We start from the raw sequence: 22,696 nt of genomic DNA on the forward strand, positions 1-22,696 counted from the left end.
TGCTGCCCTGGGGGTCAGGGCACCCCAGAGCAGACAGAGAAATATTCCCTGTGGTGCCCTGGGTTCCCACAGGCTCTGATGCTTGGAGCACCTCCTCCCCCTCTTTCTTTTCCACTGACCTTGGAGCGGCCATGCTGTTTTTCCCTCACATGTCCTCACTTCCTCCTCTTCTCTGACTGGAAGAAAAATTGCCGCTTGTAGGTACCATTGCCAACGAGTTCCATTAATTCAAAGATTCCTGCAGGATCCTGTAGTGCTCAGAGTTTGATTTCATCTAGGTTCCACACTGGGAAGTCACTGGCCGTGTTTTCACCATTGGCGCTGCGGCCACCACGTGGGCAGAGGCAGCTGCCATGACACTGGTGCTATTTAACACCTCTCCTCAGGCAGGGCACCAGGAAGGAGAAGCTGCTGCAGCTGCTGCCCCTGCCCTCCTGCCTGCGGTGTGGCTGGCTGGGGGCTGCCGGGCAGGCAAGGCTCGCTGCAGGCCGCACCGGGATGGAGGCAGCCGTGGCGTGGGGGCCAGGGAATCGGCCAGCAAGGGAGTGAGTGGCTGCTCTCCCCTGGAGAGCCAACCCTTGAAGGAAGCACACTTAACTTAGGGTGAGGAAACCCTCCCGCCCATGATCCTTTGCTGTTCTGTGTTAATGTATTGTATCCCACTGGTTTTTCCCTTGTCACTCTTCCAAGTTATATGTATCCCATTCATTACTTGTTTCTCCCTGTCCCTCCAGTTCCCAATATAAATCCCTGTTCTTCCCTGTGAAGCACGAGGTGCTGTCCCTGGCTCCCTTCGCAGAGGCTCTGCTCTAAAAAAGGTCTCCACGGTGCGGAACCTGCCACACAGTGCTCAGTCCCTTTTCTCCGCGTCACTGGCACTGCCACTGGGCTGAGAGCTGGGAAATCACTCAGCTGCCAGGATTGTGCCTGTGCCCCTGGGACGTCTTTATGAAGGTGCTTCTTCAGGAACGTTGTGGCACTCCTGCCATCGACACCACCGTGGCACCGTGGCGCATCACTGCACCAGGGACAGCCCCTGGCAGAGGTGCCTTGCCACTCCTGGAAAAAAATGCACTTGTGCTGTTTTGATTTTCTTAAATATCTTATCTCAGAGGCATTACCAACTTCTCCAACTGGGCCAGCAGCATGTCCATCTCCAGAGCCATCAGAGATTGGCTCTGTTGGACATGGTGGAAGCTTCCAGCAGCTTCTCATAGAAGATCCCAGTGGGACCCCCTCCCATTATCAAAAACCCAGGCCATGCCAAATCAACACAGTCCTTTAAATCTGAGTTCTGGCCAAAACTTCAGAGGGCATACTGCATCTATTTAGGCAGTTTTATTCTATAAAATTTTAGGACCAACATTGACTATTTACATGAAAAACATTTTAGAGACTTAAATACTTGGTGATTATGTGTAAGTCTTCCTGTAAGACTTTGCAGGTCGTTTTATTATTAAAAATAATCTCTCATATAAAAATGAAGATGCTATTACATATTTGAGTGGGGCCTATTTACTAGACCAACACCTTATGTAATAAAAATGACATCAAGTATTCCACAGTGAAATTGTTTGGATAAAGATTATGAAATCCTTCCCAATTTACTTAAAGTTTCTAAACTGTCCTCAAATGTTTTCAATACAGGATTTCAAATGTAAATATTTTTTCAAGGAACCTGAAATCTTCTATTTTGTTTTTCTCTTTGAAATAATTTAGAAGCATCTTCATGGTGAGACCATACAAACTTGACTAAAACCAAGCTTTGCATTTCAGATCCTTGAAATAATTGTTTAAAATGTATTGAAGGTATGTGCTCACAGGAGAAACTAGACTCTATTGATGACTGCTTTGCTTGCAGCAAAACTTGCATAATACTTGAAAAGAAGCAAACCAAAAGTCTTATTTCTTTGAGATCCCTTCCAAAGTTTGCAGTGGAATAAATAAGATCCCACTTCTCCTTCATGCCCTTGAAATTTCCTTCAGCTATGCTTTATATATTTTTCATTTCTAATACCAAACAGCTTTTCTGAAAGGTGCACTATTGTTATAATACCCTCATCGTCACTGCTAAATAAAACTGCTAAACTAGGTCAACTGAATCCCATCTTTCAAATGATTTTTAAACTTTGATATGTGGTTCAATTATTTGCCATATTATAAATAGTCTTACTGGCTCTTTCTTCTCACATGATTTTTTGGCATGACTGCACAACCCTTACTCTGTAGTCAGCAGTTTTTTATGTGAGATGCCAGAGTGCTAGGAACAGGACTTGCCAGACAACCTTCCAACACATCAATGCAGTTTTTCCCTATTACTTAGGGAGTCACAGATTAATCTTTTCTACACTAAGGGCTTCTAGTGATAAATCAATTTCCACATTAACAAAAAAAAAAATTGCACTTATACTGATCTAACAGAAGGATTGCACAGCATTTTCAATGTAAGCAAACAAACTAAGCAGTTGCTGGCAGAGTGCAAGTTCATGATATCCAAGGACCAAAAAATCCCCAGTTCATTATGCCCATGATGGTTTTCCTCTAATGATGGGCAATGTTTTGATATGCCCATTTTGATGAACTTCAAATACTGAAATCACGGAGTTTTGTCCAGAAACACATTTTTTGCTACTGAAGATTTCATGGACCCAAACTGCAAACATTCAAAAACTACCTACAGCAAAGACTTGTCAGCCTGTCTTGGGTGTGCAGCTGCACCTGTCTGCACTTCCTGATATCTGTTTGGCATGTTGAGTGAGGCCAGCCTGAGAGATCCCCCTGGACTGGGGCTGCTTCTCTTCACCAACCTCCACCAAGATTGCTAACCAGATGGTCTGCCAAGAGGCTAAAAATAAGGAACAGCTTAGGCAGGAGTCATCCCCACTTCTCAGCACACTCAGTTTTGTATTCTTCTGGGACATGTCTTATTCTTTTGAGATGGAAGTGGCTTTTGTCATGTCTAGGAGGTCACAGGTTGCTCAAGAATTTGTAGCGCTTACTGTAAAAACCGAGCAGTTTTGTACATAGCAAGTGGATGAAGCTGCCAGAGCTTTTCTGGGCAAGGTGCATCAATCAAGAGCTGGAAATATCACCTCTCCAAAGTCAGCTCTGACTGCTCCTGGAAACCATGGCTGTACACACACAGGCCAGCTGCCACATTCATGCCTCATAGATTAATTTTGGCCAAGGAAAAGGTGCTAAACCTATAACCTTTTCCTTCACTCTTCTTCTTTGAGTAGCATCATTTCCAATTACAAAAGTTCACATAATTTTGAAGTGTATTTTAGACTTTTGAGTTATCCTCCAGCCCTGCAAGTTTCATAGAATCATAGACTGGCTTGGGTTGGACGGGACCTTAAAGAACACCTTATTCCAAACTCAAGACATTGTAAAGTATTTGAATCTATTATACCTTTCCACAACAGAATTCACAGACAAATATGTAATTGATATGTATATATTGGTATATTGATGTATATATATTAAAAGAAGATTTCTTTATATCCTGATTAAAAATCTTCCACAGTAACTCCCATGCAAAAAAAAAAAGTCAATACAAAAACCAGTAATACTACTACTACTACTACTTATATTTCTATAAGTGAAGGTCATTGGATATGTATAGACATATATTTGGCATGTTTTAGAGTAGAGATAACTAGCTTTTCTCTACTGCATTGTCAATATTATTCAATAGTAAGTGGGAAAGACATACTTTAGTTTTTATATCTGTTTAATGCACATCTACAGATATTATTTTATAGGACAATTCCTTTTAAAGGACTGCAAATCCTATAATGTACAAGATCTTTAAACTTCTACATACTGTTTCTAAAGGAAGCATCTTTGTCATTATAGTTATTTCATTTTTTCCCCAATTTGCACTGTATTCAACTATCTTTAATGTGGAAAATAGCTGCTTACTTTTATGTCAACACTCAGCATTGAGCATGGGTCTAAGTTTTGTGAATATTCTAGAACAACCCCACTCTGATTAGAAGCAGAAACTGTTAGGATATATTCAACATGGATACCAGAAGATCACATTTCATTTTCTTCACATTTCACAGATGTTTGTATTGGTTATAAAGGCGTTTCTCCAAGATGAACATCCACAATGATCTCAAATAGCTGAACATCCATCAAAGTGAAAGGACTTTCCTTTCAAATAGTTCATTTGGGATGATAGATGACATATCTAGATGTCAATTTCCTGAATAATTATTTTCATCTACGAGTGCAGAACTTCCCCTTATACATGCAACTGCCCGATAGCAGTATATTCTGTTGGACATTATATACATTATTAATTTACATTTTTGCTTTGTAAGTCTTCTGGGGTCCTTTATCTCTTGAAAAATACTATTCTAAAAGAAAAAAATAATTAAAAGTTTTATTTGTCGAGAGCTAGGGAAGATACTGAAGTTTTCAAACACTATTTGTAGTATTTCCTACTTAGTAAGTCTTCTACTTTAAGTCTCCTTGGGGGAAAAAACTAGATCCTAACCACCTCAAACCAGAAGATCTCACAGCTAACTGAACATCTTTTCTCTATGAAAGCCAGCACATACAGAAAGGATGAACTATCCCTGAACTGCAGCGAGGTGGAGGATGTCAGTCTCTGTCAGAGACCAGAGCAAAGCATCCTTTCTGGGGTAGTCCAGCACAACATGCAACAAACTCACAAATGTGCTCAAAGATAAGAAAGTACCCCAGAAACAGAAAATAAAAATAATAATAGGCCACCTCCCACTAGTAATATACAGAATGTATCTGCATTTACAGTATGGAGTGGAAGTCTATTAACTATTTGCAGTATTTAAGTTTACACCCAAGTGCCTCCAGGACAGCAAGGGTCTGGTAAAGGAGAAAAGACTCACAAGAGAGGAATGCAATTCTAAAAATGCCTAGCTACACATACAAAGAAATTCCATGTGTTTGTAACTGTGCATGGAATTCTGCTGTTTTTTTCTAATACCGCTTATTTTGAAAGCATTGCATATTTGAGATAATTTCAGTTTTCTAACTGAACCTTAAACCAACACTTTCAGTTGCCTCACTTCCTTGGAACAACTGCAGTTTCTTATTTCTATTTTCATGCAGCTGAGGGTGTGAAAGCCCTTGTGAAAATGTATACAACCTTTTTTTTTTCTGGATCAACAAGAGTATCTTTGTGATGATTCATTGTACCTCAGTTTTCAACAGAGTCAGAATGATGTATTTACTTCTATTAACTGCCAAAACAAAAGAGAGACTATTTAAGTTACATACTTAGACAAAAATAAACAAAAGGAAACAAATCAAAGTTCTGGTAAGATTATGCAAGAGAAAGAGATAAAATTATTTAACTGAAAACAGAATTTAGAAATATGTTTTCCTTGTACTAACCTCGTAGAAGTCATAAATAATTTACATTAAACTGTGGACAAAACATCATCATCTTCTTGTTGTATAGCGTATGCTGGTATGAAATATATGAGACAATGAAAATCTGAAATTTGAGTCAGTTGTTTAGGCTGGCTGTTCACAAAAATTCCCACTAAATAGAACCCCACATGTCACACAGTTTTGTAGCCTAGTGAGATTAAACATTTACAGCCCAAATTATATTTTAATTAACAATGGTCAGCAAAAAAGAATCCAAGTTGTTCAAAGTAGTGCATAGTGCACACATACTTGAAAGTGTGCCTCCTTACTACTTAAAAACAAACTAAGCAAAGAAAATAAATAATTTAAAGTGAGGATTGATACAGTGTGCTGATAAGAGAACTAACCTGTAAAAGTTTGTAATTTATTAATAGCCTACCATGGAAGATATTCAGGTGTGTGCTGTGTACAGGGCAATTCCACTGCTACACACCTTTGAGCAGTTACCAGAAATATTCTTAAAAAAACCAGACATCTTTAATTATCTGCAGATAACAGACCTGAGAGCTGCAGCTACACACATGTGGAAGTACTCTACTACAAAAAAAATTACTGAAATTTGCAAACAGATGCTATTCCAACATTCTTGAAATTGCACAACACCACCTCAAAATCCAGCTATTCATCTTTATGGGCCACTGAACATTAAAATTTTCCAAATAATACCATTTATAAGAGCACCTGTGCTCTGTAATTTATGTCTTCCAAATGTCTCATTTATTACCTGTAGTTACTAAGCTACTGTTTACTTGCTCTATTTTTTTAGAGGATGTAATTGCAAAGTGAATTTAAAGCACACTTGACTTATCATTCTGCCAAAACCCAAACATGCTTTCCTTTGCTAAAATTGTTCTTCATGTAGCAAATTCAATCAAAATATGTTAATACAAATACCAGATTAAAATTTGTACATATGTAAGAATCTGTAAAATGAGTCCATGGAAATGGAAATTACATCTTGTCAGTAAAAGGCAATACAAGATTTCAGTCCTACCATCAGCAACACTTTATTCCACAAGAGCAACCAGTGAAACTGGTGAAATATTTGCTTTCTATGATCATCTGTAACCAGGTAGGTGGTCCCACAGCTGTCTACAGCTTCTGTCTCACTTTAATCATTTCGCTGATAATTAAAGAGGACAAAAGTCTCTCTTGAAAAGCATCTACATTTTGAATGTATACCAAGATACAAAAGCTTGTGCCTTAAAAAACAACAACTAAATTACACCTCAAATAATCCAGTTCAAAAATTTAATGAAGTCCTCTAAGATCTCTACTACTCTGTAGGTAGATGCTACTACATTACACATCAGGAGTCTTCTGACTTTAACAGGTAAAAGAGATGCTCTACTGCTGCTCAATTCATGTGCTTTGAAGTCAGCTGGGCTAATGATAAAATATTGGCCAAAAGGCAGTGCTGCTTCTAACGACGTAGCAATGTAGGATCTGAATACATGTTATGGATTTGGAGAAGAGCTTACTGCTGTGGGGAAGCTGTTAATGACACATTTGGGGTTTGGTCCTGAAAGTCCTAAGCACAACCACAGCAATTTCAGTGGAAGCTGAGCAGGCTCACTGCCTTTGCAAAAAGGGAAGGGCTTTCTAGAAGACTTTCCTTGCCTCTATTTGTTTAATCCCTAAATGCAGTATTTTTCTATGACACTTCTGTTCTGACATTTTCCTGAGAATAATTTTCCATCCTGGCACATGCTTTAAAGAAAATGTTTGTGTAGTATTACAGGATTGGAGTCCTAGTTCAGATTTCATGGCACTGTAGTTGGGTCACTTGCTTATCATAAAGATATGCCACAGCCATTTTTATAACTAATCTGATAGTGTGTTGCTAAGGCCCATGGACATCATTTGCATAGATATCTCAAGAGAACAGGGTCCTAAAAACTTTATATTGTGTAGGCATGTATATGCTGTTGGATACATTTAAGAGCATAGACATACCATTCCTAAATTACTTTCAAGGCATTTTACTGCAGCAAATATACTTCAGCATATAATACCTGGATAAAAGGAAAAGCAGACTAACCTCTAAATGGCAAGGAAAGAATTACATTTATTACTGAAGGCTCTATGTAGCTCACCCAGAAATATGACTGGATTTCCCACACAACTTATCAAGACCTTCCTGAATTATTGTTCTTTCAAGGGACTTTATAATAAACTTTTGTCATGCATATCATTAATCCTTCTATTTAAATGATGAAGTTTTCATTTGTTGTTTTCCTTAGTCAAATAAAAAATTGGGGCAACTTGAGAAGTAACTGGCTTTGCATGTAGTGAAAGCTGTATCTACTTTTGATCCCCTGTAGTTATTTGATGGTTCAGTTCTGTGGAATATTATCTTTGCTACAGATCTGACAAAAAAGCACTTAGATATCAATACTTTTATAATATTTCTTTAAAGGCAGGATAGCTCTACTATGGTTTTCTTCCTGATAGTAACAAAAGTGTCCTTCAAGTCTCATTTCAGAATACAAACTTCAGATTTCAGGATCTTCTATTACTGTCTGGCAATATATTACACAATATTTTTTATTCAGGAGAACTTTCTAAGTATAAAAAATGATTTGAAATTATTTTTCCCCGATATGCCTTGAATACTATAGTCCTGAATATGCAACAAGACTGCAGAGTCCCCTACAGGTACTCCCAGTACCTCCAGAACACTCCCACTGCTCTGGATGTTATACTTTCTACCTACTTATATTGCCACCTGCAAACACCAACCCACATTCATAAGCAATTCAGCAGTCAGAATAGCTAAAGAATTTCAAAAATTGATATGGAGCACTGTGTGACTGACCTGTGCAAATCAGAGCCTTGGAGTAGCTGAAAATTCATCACCTAGATAGTGCTACTCACTAAAATAAACAAAACGAAGCAAAATCTCACCCCTCCAACCAACCTTCCACAACCCCAGATAAGAAGGACAAGATGGCAGAAAGCATGTAAGGGAAAGGGCATCCATAAGCAACGTTAAAAAAGGGAAGAAAATGAAAGAGGCATTGGAGACAAATGATAAGTTAAACGAAATATGATATGTTTTGATAACGTGTCTGCATGTCACTAACAACAGCAGATATTCAGGCAATGTCTTCTTCTTGTCTCCTGGTCTTCAGTTCTAGCTTGACACATCAATCAAAACCTATTTGGAACAATGAAAAAGCATGGATCTGATAAGAATCAGTATGCTTGAAAGGGCTCACCTACTGTGTTTTGCAGTAAACAGTGCCCCTGATTTGATAAATGAAAAAACAGAAGTACTGCATGGCAAAATGCAGCATCAATTGATTAGTGCAAATAATAGGAATAGAGCTTTGTTTCATTCAGTTGCCCATCTTGCATTTTACAGCCCTTACCCTACTCAGGAGCAAAAAGTGAAACAGCAGTCCATCAAAATTAAGAATCTTATGGCAAAATATAAAAATAATTTCATCATAAACACATACGAGTCTTCTTTCAGGCCCTGAACATGAAAAATGAATGAATCCATTTTTGGCTTCCTGAGACTTCACACATCTAAAATAAATAAAAAAATGGGAAGAAATAAAAATCAAGATGGCAAGTAAACTGTGGTTTACATTCTGCATAGGAACAGAAAAATTTTAGAAATACACTGTAATAAAATTTAAAAAATGAATAAATATCCAACTGCAAAGCACAGGTTGCATATCATTTGTACAATACAAACTGTATAGCAGCAGAGACAACCTGGACTTTCATTTGTATTATGTTTGCATCATAAGCTATGATATCTATCCCATTAGTATTTTACATTTCTCTAGACCTCCTAGCATTTTGGGGAAAAAAACTGTTGAGAGAAAAAAATAAACAAATCACCAAAACTTCTTCAATAAATAACATATACATTTTAATCTCTAAATGATGTATCTGGACACAGGCAAAAAACGTTGAGAAAAAAAAATAAACCAAGCACCAAAACTTCAATAAATAATATATACATTTTAATCTCTAAATGATGTATCTGGACACAGGCTGGGGTTGTTATGTCTGCTTGACAGAGATTTAGACTTGCTTGCTGTAGTTGAAGATCTGAGATTAGCGTGGTGATATAGTACACTAAATATACTGCAAATATCTAAGCACAGTATTATTGTCTGCAGCTGAAGGGTCACCTTGGCAAAGTTAAATTGCTCTTGGTATTTATGTAACACTTTTACTGCCTTTCAACAGGATTTTATGCAAGTCAATACCTTTTTAAAAAAGCTAGGCGATGTGCTTCTGCTATTTTTGGCTCTAAATACACACAGAAACAATTTTATGCAACTCTACAGAGGCTAGTTTCATCTTAAAATCATGCATTTGTGATGATTTTTCACTTTTTCCTTCCACTTGATCTGCAGTGGGAGTTAGACTTTAAACTTTTCTGTCTACCCTTGTGATTTTCTAGGGGGTGTTCTGCCATAGCATGACAGAAATATGAAGGAAGACGAAGCATGGAACCACAAAAATCACACTTTTTTCCTCCAAATGTCTCGTGATTCAGAGATACAACTATTGCTATTATGACAGTCCAAACTATGGTGTTACATTCACAACTAGAAATGGTGAGGAAGGCAGTTGGTTCCTTCAGATAGATCTGTCTGTCTGTCTGTCTATCTATCTATCTATCTATCTATCTATCTATCTATCTATCTATCTATCTATCTATCTAATTTCTATATATACAGTATGCATATTTGAAAACATTTTTTTGCTTTTCTCTGTTGGATTAAATGAGCAGCTGATAGAATTCTGACCCAGGGAAGAGGCATCCCTAATCTAACGTTCATTGATTAAAACAGTTTCACAATATTGGCGTCAGCGAAATGACTGAATAATTTTCCTCTTATTAATTTTTCTTCCTAGAACAGCTGTGTCCAAAAACTCATGACAAGTTTGTTGTTGGCAGAGGAACAGATTTTCTTCATGCTGTGTGAGAGTCATTGCTGTTTGCTGTACAAGCACAGAGAAACTGCTATATACAAGCAAAGCAAAACAGATTGTGAAATTTCAGTGCTACTTCAAAGCCAGACTATTTGATCAGAAAGACAATAATACAGAAATCAGTACAGATAAATAAAGACAGTAAGAAACCTAAATACATGTAACCATTGGTATTTTTCATTCTAATTGCACTTAACTGGTCACAGATCTGGGTAACAATGAATAATAATAAAAAATATTTTTCATTTAGACCAGGAATAAAGATCTTGCAATTCAAAAATACAGAATAAGCATCCTATTTGACGCCAGAATAATTTTAGTTTGACCTAGTGACTGAAATTTCAGCCACATTTTCATGGCAAAATTCATGAATTTATAACAAGGGGCTGAATAAGAAATTTTGTATTTTCAAGAAGAAACAGAATGTATATGTTTAAACACATGTAGACTTCACATCAGGAGCTAAAATATAGGAGATGTGACACATAAAAAGTTTTAAGTCTTAAATGAACCCATCATGAACTAAATGCAGCTTCACTGTAAAAGGGAGTAAAGAAACTGAAGGTATTAGGCAATAATCTTTGAAGTACCTCACAGATGTTTAGGGATGGGTGTAGAAGTTTTAGATCCTATTATAAAACCTCAAGATCTATATTTGTATTCCCATAAATACAATTTGTTTTAAAGCCATTCTACAAAATACATGTAATGGCACAGTACTCCTAGGACCCTTTGCATTAAGTGATTAGTGAAATATTAAGCAAGTAGTTGTCATTATAAAATCTTAAATGAATGAGGAAAATGAAATAAAAATGTAGGACTATAATCAGGAGACCATAAGTTTTAATATCTCTACCTTTCAAACCTTTCCATTGTTCTTGATTCTGTGCTTAATGATTCCTCTGGTAAATATGAAAAATGAAAGGCAGTCTAAACTCAGATTTCATTAAGATAGTGAAAATTTTCATTATAAACAGCTGGCAGGGTTTACAAGGGATAGAGGCAGTGTTTACTAACATGTTTATTTCAACACTGTTTGTTTAATCACATTTTTCCTAGTAACTTTGGCCTAAGTTTTTTGGCTTGACACTTGATGTGTCCTTTTTCTTCACTGTTTTTGGCTGTTGCCTGGATTACATGCCAGTGTGTAATCTGCCAGGGCTGCACTGAATTCAGTGTTGATATATTGGCTTGACAGGGAAAGACATTTCCATGCAGGCTTTTAAAAATAAAAACTGCATCATTCCATGTGTTTAGAAAGAGCTTGACTCACCTATTTGAATAATAGGTAGTAATGGGGTGGACAGCAAAGTCAGGTGGCACTAGGAGTAGTCAGCAATGACGATACAATATCAGATGCTAAATTATTCCCTAAGGGAATTTACTGTAAAATCTTATCTGTTCAAATCTTTAATATCTAAAAACCAAAATATGGTTAAGGTTAATAGAGAATAAGGGATGGTTAGAATTCTGTCTAGCTGATTGGACTTCAGAGTTACTTAGTAATTTTTTCCATTTGTTTTTTTTTTTTCCATAATGAATGTCCATTTACTAACAGGCAAAATCTGGACTTCTGTTACACTGGATATCAGCATGCAAAATAGGAAAGGTCTGATTTACATGCCTATAGCTCCTTTTTTGCTGAATTTCTGCTACTGAGGTCATGGATGAAAGCATTATGTAGGAGTTTTTATACAAGGGGTAAAATGGTAGAATACATTTTCAAGGTGCATACATCAAAAATTGTATAGATAATTTTTGTGGCAAATACTATTCCAGGTGAGACAAGATGTCCACAGGGGTTTCTTCTGTCCTTAATGTGTATGAGGATATTAAAAATTCACAGCATAAAGCAACTATCAGTGATTCCAAAATATGGCATCAGAGAGTGAGTGGCTTTTTAGTGGCTTGCTTATGAACACTTATGTCTAATGCCAGAATAAAGTTAGCTCACTTTATATGGATCATTTCACTTCAGATTTCTTCTAATTATTATTTGCTTAGCAGTAACTCTAGATGTCTTTTTAAAATTTATCTGTCACTGAAACACAAAGAAAAGGAAATAGAATTAATCAGGTTTGAAAACATACCGTTTTGTTGAATACTCAAACATATAATAAATATTATTACTAGATAAAAAAACTTGTTAGTAAGTTTTTATAAGTCAGTTACTTTTATTAGATTATATTTAATCCTGTAATTTCACATTCCCTTATTAATAGCTATATTTTTAGATCATTTTTTCTTTTAGAGTGGGCAAGTTCAAGTACCTAGTACTTTGTAGATGCAAAGCTCAAGGATTGCTAGAGATATGGGTATATGCTCTTGCAAATATATGTATATATAAACTACGTGTATAAATACACCTACTGCTTCGTTTTCCCACCACTTCTGTAAAAGAGGCACCCTTCTTGTAGGAAAAGGAACTTTCTTTTCTATAACTATTAAGATACTTGGCATCTTCAGCTGTGTGTGGGAGGTTGATGTTATAATACTTAAGAAACTGAAACCACCTAATAAACACATTCATTCAACAACACTCTTCATTTCCTACAGCCATCATAAAGGAAAAAGCAATTATCCACGGGATAATGAACACTGTGTAACATTATTTACACTCAGAGCAGCAATAATACACATCAGAATACATTTATAGGCAATTACAGTCTTCCCAAATGAATGAAACAGCTATTGAAGTTACAGTCACAGACATGGACATCCCTATTTCCAGGAAGACAAAGCCAAAGATGCTCAACCCTGGATGAGGTACAGACCCTAGGAAGAGCAGCTTGGTGAATCTGGAGCCCTTCTGAACCATGACCTGAATTCCATAAACGGGGTCACTTGGAGAAGTGCTTTTCCTTTTGAGGCTTTGACTTTTCTTCTGCAATTCTGCTTGAAAAGAGGCTTTTTTATTGATTTAAATCTGGTAAAGGAAACTTTTAAAAAAAATCCCTCTACTTGCCTGTGTGAAAAATGCCTATTTTATGATTGGCTTTTCGCAAATATTAAAATGAATATTATATGTGCTGTGTTAGAAAGTTATGCTGTATTAATTTTCTTAAGTAATGTGTTAAATATAGTTTTAGGTTATAACATAATGTTAAAATAGAAACTATGCTAAATAGGGTACTTTTTTCAAGTGAGGACTTGCACTGAGATAGCAGCCACAGGACACCTGAATCTTTCAGAGAAAGAGAATTTATTGCTCCATTATCAGAACAAATGACCTTCTTCCTGCCTCGCTCAGCCATGAAGACGCCGTCAGGATTCAGAGGAAGAAATTCACACTGACCAGACAGAATCCTGTATTTGAATGGAATTTATGCACTATGTATGACGTGTATGAATATGCAACAGGCTGTTGCTTTTAAAGGTTAATCCTCTGTTAACGTGGGTCCTTTTTCGGGCTTCTGTTGCTCAGAAAAAGGTACCCAGACTGTCTGTAACTCTTTGTTTCTATTGTCTCGTATTGTCCTAATCCAAATTGTTCAAATTATTATTACTCTAATTATATTGCTATTTTTATAACCATTTTATTAAACTTTTAAAAATTTAAAAACAAGTGATTGGCGTTTTTCACACCTGTTTATTTAAGTCCCTTCTAAACAGTTGCACTTATAAAAAATTACCTGGCAATATAATAACATGACAACAGATCCACCAACAGAGATACAGACTATTGTCTTTCAAAAAATATGAGAGAAAAAGGACTTAGTAAACAATTTATAAATTACCTCCAAATATGTAATGATTAAATATTTAATAGTAACTAATTATATTACTCCACTGCTTCAAATACTCAATTTTAGCATCATCCAAATAACCTTCAAGGATCTGAACCAAAATACACTTGATGTTAGAAGTTTTTTGTTGCAAATGAATGTCTGCTTCTCCATTATATGAGAGCACATTCCTACAGACTAAATGACATTTAATTTACTATTTTTTATTTTGCATTTTATCTATTATTGTTTTTGCACAAAATAATAAATGTAGAAAAAGGGGGAGATTAATAATTTTGGAAGATGATGGGATTCCAGGTGTAAGGCAGTAAGTAGTATTTTACATTGCTCAGGGCTAAACTGAACTTAAATGGCTTGGATTTAATCACTAGTTCATTCCTCAATTCTTATGCCTTATGATTCAATGCAATACTTCTAATCAAATTACTAGAAAACTCCTAATACGGGCCAAAATGCTCAATGAGTATTTTTTAAATGAATATTTTCCAAACCACATCTTTGCTCAAATCAAAGAAAAGGATCTTAACTGTTTTCACATAAAACAATTTTAACTTTCTCTAATGTTTCCCACTTGGCTGCCTATACACACATCAAGGCAAACTTTCTAAGATTAATAATACATATTTTATAAAGGATACATGCATTAATAATTTTCAAATAAATCTTCAATATATCTGTGGTTAGCAAAATTCCCTTGGGAGTACTTTCAAAATTACACACTATTTTGTAAACCACTTTAAATGATCTGTTAGCTCCTCTGCACATTTTCTGTGTTCATTTACACAGAACATCCATAGAAAAAATTGCTAATGTTAAAAAAAAAAGGAAATGGGGTTACTAATGAGCAACTGCAAAGACACATAAATTCAGTCTTATTGTCATTGCTCACATGCACATATTTTTTAACAGAACATGTAACAAACACATCACCTAGGAAAGCCAAAAGATGAAAAATATATTACTATTTTTCTGCTAATGCAACTTCAACTAAAATTAGAAATAGTGCACATTTACCAATCATCTCTGCTGTCACCAGGGAAAAAAAAAAAAACTTTTGAAAAATCATTTGATGTGAGTAGGTGAGGAAAGATCTGTCTAAAATAATTACATCTGAAAAGTAATTAAGGGCTCTTCTCTGTTTCTGATAGAGAAAAAGCTTGTCCAGAAATCTGCTGAGCATCACAGCAAGCCTGAGGCTGCTCTAGTTTGGGGTCCTGGCTTTAGACTGAAGCAAAATTAGGTAAACTGGATGTATGCTGTAAATGCTAATCCACAGCTCCATGTGAGACCATTCACCATACCTAACAAAACATTTCTTAAGAAATTTAAATTTTGTATATATGTATACCTTCTCAACCACTGTCAAGCTGTAATCCACAGTATTTTGAGACATATTATGTAATAGAGTATGGGAGACTTTATTGAAACATCTGAGGGGTAAAGAGTTAATTAAAAAAGGGTATTTGGAGTGAGAATATGGAATAATTTTAATTTACAGGCAAACAGATCTGCAGTTAACAGCCACAAAAAGTGCAGCAGTTAACAATTAACAGCTACCTCTTTAACCCATTAGCACATTGCTAATTTCAGAGTTGAACCCTGGGGTAATGGGCTACTTACACTCTGCAACAAGGAGGAGTGAGGTCAAATAGTTAATGAAATTAAGATAAAGATCGTGCCACTAAAACTTGAAGGAAAAGGAAATTGTGTGTATATGTGTAACAGACTAAATAAGAGATACCAGGTAGTTATTTCCATTTCCCTTGATTGTATTCAGTTGAAGAAAAAAAAACCCTCTAAAGCTAATTCACTATCAATATAATGTACTAATAATGAAGACTTCTGTAGAGTAAGTAATAAACCCAAAGAGCTTTAGGTTTCAATTTCATGGTCTCTGGTGTTAAACATTTTTCCAGCATGTATTCAAATTTTATTAAAAATTAGGAACAGAAGAAAAAGGGCTGTAGGAAAAGTTCTGTGGAATGAGGCAACAGCAAAAACATAATCTAATGTAAATTTCAGAAATAAAAGACATGAGCAGGAGTTGCCATACCCTTGTGAACCACCATTAACATTAATACAGGATTTTAGCTGCCATCTAGATGATCATAATGAGAATAAAACTCTATTAGCCCAAAGGCAGCTATGAAAAGCAGAATAGGAGAGACTTACACAAATAAATAAGTCAAGCATGCATTTGCAGTTAAATTACCTTCTATTTATTTAAAAACAAAATTCTTTCCCCATTAGCCTTACAGACACTCACAGCACCTGACATTTCTGAGGTATCATAGGAGACATGTATTCCTTTTTCTTTGAAATTAAATCCTAAAGCAATGGATAGCGTCGGTTTTCAATGCCATTTTATTCTTCCCGTATTTATGCATTAGGAAAGGCTTATATGATTGCATGTCATTACTGCACAGTATAGAATGTGTCTGACTCTACATTCAGTAATTGCCTTTTTTTTCTTTTTAATTACAGTTTTCTAATCCCCTGGTTAAACACAACGATCTACAGGTCACTGAAACTGCAGGTTTTGGTGGCATCATTACCTGTGGCAAAAGTGAAGCAGGAGGCAACAGAAGTCAGTAAGTTCTGAGGTACCAGCAACTGACTCCTAAGACCTAAATGGAGCACAAATCCATACACTGCCCTCAATACTCCTGCTGGTCACTTATAGCTGGCCATAGACAGAAACACAGGAAAACTGAGGTAGGAAAGGACCTCTAAGATGAAGTCAAACCACCACCTAATACTGCAAGGTCCACCACCAAACCATGTCCCCAAGCACCATATCTAGATGTTTCTTATATATATCTAATGCAAAACCACATATATAATATTTTGTGCCTGTTAGATTTTACTTCTGATAAAGTTATGAGGTCACATGTTATTTTTAGCCCCAACTGTGAGCATACAACTATTTTCGAATAAGAACCCGAATTACAGAATTACTGAATCACAGAATTAACTAGATTGGAAAAGACCTTTGAGATCATCAGGTCCCATTCCATTCAGCCTGTATTCTCTCCATTGATACAAGGAATCTGATGTGGCATTCATAGGTTGTCTTTCAACCTATGCTATGTACAATATGGGAATGGGTGCTATTGTTTACTGCTTGAAATTCAAGTGCATTTTCACTCTTAGAATAGTGCAGTTCACAAAATACACAAAGCCTGCAGGGTGTTTATAAACAAGAAATTAATTTGGGGAATATATGGAACAATGTTTTTGCATTTGGAAAAAACACTATGGAACAAGCTATCCCATATTTTGGTATCATTGTGTTCCCCATGATTTTTGTATTGAAGCTCAGTACTGGAAACAGAATTTCCTTGATTATTAAAGAAAATCAATTGATTTTGGTTTGCCAATAATTTTCCACAGTGCTGTTAAAGCTCATTTTGTTGTATTTGGAGTACAGGTATCTTTACACAGCACAGCCAAAGATATTATTACAGTTTTTGGTTTGTTTAAGGCGTAATGTTAACCTTTTACAGAAAGAGGAATTAATAAAAAGGGAGTAAGAATGCAATCTCTCCACTAGCTCCACATAAATTCACAGAGTTTTTTTGTCATGCCAAGACTAAGTGCAGAAAATGCATCACTAGGTCTTCAGTAGCAGTGCTTTGATTCTCTGACTACCCCAACCACACTCCCCAGGGCTGGCAGCCCAGTCAGTGTTATGATTTCCATCCATAAACTACATTCTTTAAGTATCCAGGTCCTCAGGCATTCACCTGGAGGATAAAAAGGAAAGCAGAGTTGCAGTCCTCTCTGTTCTCATTTTTCTCTTTCATCACCACCTCTGCAATGGGAATGAGGCAAGAAAAGTGCTACAACAAAAGATCCAACTCTCAGCTAGTCTGGTAGCATTTTCCACTGGCAGAACATGGAATAGTTATTGACATTACAGTGCAAAAGAAAGTATATAATAAAAGCAATAGTCAATAATACCGAAAGATAAAAATCTCATGGTTAAGGATTAATGATCTGCTTTCTGGTTATGCTTGATTTTAGTTGTGTCATTGAGCTTGTATGCACAGAGCCCTAAATCCATTTGTCAATGTGTACTTTTGGCACCAGTGTTAAGACAGGTACATGACAGGAAAAATGGCTTTGAATTGAAATATTAGTGCCAATTAACATAGTAAATTCTGGGTTTTATATTCTTATTCTGCAAATATTAATTTATTGAAGACATGTCAAAAAGCAGACCTCAGACTTATACTGTTTTTGATCACTTTAAGATTACTTTTCCTTGATTTAAATGTAATAATTTCTCATTACTACACAATTTTCCAGATTAATGAACTATCCAGAACAACAACTTTATTTTGCACTGATTCAGGCGCTTAATAATGCCCTGCTTTGCACACGTTCTTTAAACCTAATTTATTCTTTTTCATATCACACTCTCCAGAAAAAACAAAATGCCCAAGTACTTTCTTTTCAAGAAATGTGGCAACTTGCTTTCTTGTTATCCTTTCTACACCAGGTTCTCATGCTAAATATCTGTAACAAGCTCTCAGGTATCATGGTTACCAATAATGAATACAAATATACAACCCACTTATTTGGAATTTTTTTTTTTTAATGAGGAAGCAACCCCATCCCAGGGATAATTGCCCCCAAGTGGTATAGCTGTCATACACTGTATGATTTATCCTTCCATGGGTTTAAAGTAAGTTTGCCATTTTAGAAAGTAATTTTTGGGCTGGATGAGAATATCTTAAGATATTTACCAGACAAATTATCATTTGTTGCCTGAAGGTGAAAGTGCTGCTTATCAGACATGACAAGACGTGTAAGTGCTGCTCATCTTAAGTTCCCACTTTTATGCATGATAACACATTTAATTAATCACATACATTTATATTCCCCCCAAATACTAGCCTGCTGTATCAAAATATTTATGCAAATCTAATAATAGTGTAAAAGAGAGCTATGCATCTTTATTTAAGAGTGAATTGGTGTTTGTCAAAGGGAAAAAAAAGCCAAGGAGAAGATATATAAGAAAGGGTGTCATAATAAAAAAACACATATACAGCTCAAGTGCAGAGAGTGACTGACTATGATTCTTTACCAATTTTTTTCACAGTAGCAGATTCCATTAGTTTTATAATCACAGACAATACACAGATCTTTACGAATGAGGTGTCAATGTGTGGAAGAAGAGGTTTGCACACCATTATTCTTTCAGACATTTTCATGGCATATGCCAAGTGCAGAGAAAGATGAGAACTGCCTATTAAGAAGCAGATTAACTTGGTCAAGCACTTCTGGATGCAGAGGCTGGTTTCTCAAAAGGCTAAAGCACAGAAGTACTGACACATTTTACCAAGTACATTAAACACAAAATCTATTATGATAATTGAAAAAAAAAAGAAGGAAGAGTACTCTGTATTTCGGTCAAATAACAAAAATCTAATTCTAATCTTTATTCTGTATTCTCATGTCCCTATGTGTAACCCCAAATTCTCCAAAGGCTCTGACCCTAGACCAATGTTAAACAAGCTGTCTAGCTGGCCCTTAGCCTTCAGTACTTCTCTCATGACACAGGCATGAACACTTCCAACCTGGAGAAAAGGACAATAAGGGCAAGATAAACAATTCTACAGCCACATTAATGAGGAACAACATGCTCCTGAGATCCCAGAGTGCTGCTCAGCTTGCACCACCTACAAAAGAAAAGTCTGCCATCCTGTAGAGCACAGATCCAGTGAGCTTAATCTAAATGAACACTATCATACCCATGTGCTGCTAATAATTAAAACAGCGCTTTTTTTCCAGAGGTAATATTTTTTGGGAATGATTGTTTCTTCCTGCAAAACAGTTATTAATAAACCAAAAATAATAATTTTAAGAGAAGTGATGTAATATCCAGTTTTATAATTATATTCTGCTTTCTGAAATTGTATTTTAATTACACACAGAAAGATTACTAATTTTGGCTTCAGCCTATGCACTAACAGTAAATACCAACAGCTGCCATATATAAATTGCAAATGGCTATGAGTTAGCAATTCCTATTTTTATTTCAGTTTTGTAATGAAAGGAGGACATTGAAGTGTCCTTCAGTCATTCTTCTGTAACACTTCCTTTTCACTGAAATTACAGATTTCTTCTAGATCTGTCTATTCAATCAGTCAAATTCAGGAGCAAAATGCAACACTGGAGATGAAAATTACTAGGACAGTTGTTAATCAGTGTGAATCCTGGCTGTATTATAATGTTTGAATTTATTGACTCATACCAGTTTTCATCTTTTTCTTTCCTCATGCTTTCTCTGAAACTGCCCTTGTCATCTTGCAAGACTGGAATATTCCCTATTCCCTATTGTCAAGTTAATTGATCCATTTTGGCAATTTTGATTTGGGTGTCCCAGATTATTTTATGGTTTTTGATATAATTTTTTTTCCACTGAAAGAAACCATGATAAGCAATGCCATATTACTGTTTAGTGCTGTATTACCACAAACTCACTTTCAGTGCTTGACAGGTAAATGATCCTATGAATCAGCACCCTCATTTATTTTAAATGCAAATCCATCTTCACTGTAGATTTGTCATGCAGACATGATCCATTTACCAAGTGATAAAATTTTGTTACTTAGTAAAATGCAGCTGCTTCCTAACTACAAAACCAATTTACTGGCATCAGAAACAGTCTTAGAATTATCTTCAAAATTTGTCGTAATCTTCCAATGAATTTGAAATCCTCCTTAGTTTCAGTTTGATGGTCTTACAGGACAAACTTTCAAAGGTGTTAAAATAAAACCCCAATCAAGAGTGAAGTCATACCTTGGTGCTTGTCACTTGAAATGGGACTTTGGAGCCCTTTGAGGAAGTAGTCAGCTTCCCAGCTGGTTTTGGAGGGATTAGGTTCATGGTGGGAGGCTGGTGGCGCAGAACAGAAGACAGGCAAAGCTGCACAGTCTCCTTCAGAGCTTTCAGCTGTGACTCCTGGGGAAAATAAGAAACCATCACTTCTCTAGGATGTGCTATGATGAACACAATGGCTTACCTTCTCCATCTGTAGTAAACCAAACACTCAGGAGTAGCTGCTGCTTTTTCTTACTGATGGAAGGAATTAAGACCGTCCAAAGCAGTATTTTTAAGTGATTAGGTTAAATTAGACACCAAACTGCCTAGGAAGTCACTGCACTCTCTTCCCATCCCTTCAAGCAGTTTTATCCACATTGATTATTGTAAATAGTACTTAAATATAATTTTTTTTGAAAGAAAAATACAATTTACTAAATATCATCTAGTTTCCAGCCTTTTATGCATAATATCTAGAGAGAAGTCGTAACTATAGCAAGACACAGACTTTGCATGGAGTTTTGTCTATAACATTTCTAATAATTGGTATTTTTCCACGTTATAGATAGATTATAATCCAACTAAAATGGCTTCCCTCATGGGCATATTATACTTTTGCATTATACAGTAAAAAAACATAGGTCTTTTTAACAGTTAAAAATATATTTGTCCAGACTCACTACTGTCCATAAAGCCAAAAAAAAGTTCTAAGTGGTGAAGTGTTTGTGACTCATGTTAGAACATTTGTATTTTACTCCCAGAAATATTAATGGAAATAGAAGTCTGTAATTTAAATAGGCTGAGAGAGCAAGAACAATGAGATTACAGCAGTGAGGAAATCATATTTTAAATCTTTATTTCATCAAAGCAAGACATGTCAAATGTTAGCCATTGAGGTAACTTCTTACATTCACTTCAGGGGGAGTTAGCAGCATTTGACATTAAAAAAACATCTAATTTCTAGTTCTTTTTCTTTTTATTAAAAATGCACCTGTAAATACAGAATACATTCACATTTCAATCATCAAAGATTTTTTTAAAGGTTCTTGTTAATAGATCCCTGGGGCAGGTTAGAGTGAAAAACCACAGAATTATTTGTGTTTTATATGTTTTATTTTAGAAAAATTTGGTTGCAATGGAAAGCAAATATGGAAGTGCTTTGGTTATTACCTACAGTAACATGTCAATATAAAAGCATAGAAATATCACTGGGAAGTGTGAAAAAGAAGGAAAGAGGGAAGAAGGGAAGGGAGAGGAGAAAAAGAAAGAAAGAAAGAAAGAAAGAGAGAAAGAAAGAAAGAAAGAAAGAGAGAAAGAAAGAGAGAAAGAAAGAGAGAAAGAAAGAGAGAAAGAAAGAAAGAAAGAAAGAAAGAAAGAAAGAAAGAGAGAAAGAAAGAGAGAAAGAAAGAGAGAAAGAAAGAGAGAAAGAAAGAGAGAAAGAAAGAGAGAAAGAAAGAGAGAAAGAAAGAGAGAAAGAAAGAGAGAAAGAAAGAAAGAAAGAGAGAGAGAAAGAAAGAAAGAAAGAAAGAAAGAAAGAAAGAAAGAAAGAAAGAAAGAAAGAAAGAAAGAAGAGGCAAAGCCCACAAAACACAGAGTTCAATGTTTAGGCTTATGTGGGAATGCCCAGGGAGGGGAGAAAGGAAGAAGAAAAGAAAGAAAGAAGAAAGAAGAAAGAAGAAAGAAGAAAGAAGAAAGAAGAAAGAAGAAAGAAGAAAGAAGAAAGAAGAAAG

At 35.8% G+C, this 22,696-nt stretch overlaps 1 protein-coding gene across 1 annotated transcript in view; it reads right to left on the reverse strand.

The window, feature by feature from the left end:
• The window catches only part of LUZP2 (leucine zipper protein 2), a 148,570-nt gene that overhangs the window by 10,028 nt on the left and 115,846 nt on the right, over nucleotides 1-22,696 (reverse strand). The window contains exon 9 of the mRNA XM_014309621.2: nucleotides 20,946-21,107. Coding sequence (XP_014165096.2) covers nucleotides 20,946-21,107 — 162 coding nt within the window. The remainder of the gene's footprint in view (nucleotides 1-20,945; nucleotides 21,108-22,696) is intronic.

Source organism: Geospiza fortis, unplaced genomic scaffold (assembly GCF_000277835.1).
Source record: "Geospiza fortis unplaced genomic scaffold, GeoFor_1.0 scaffold165, whole genome shotgun sequence".
Lineage (NCBI taxonomy): Eukaryota > Metazoa > Chordata > Aves > Passeriformes > Thraupidae > Geospiza > Geospiza fortis.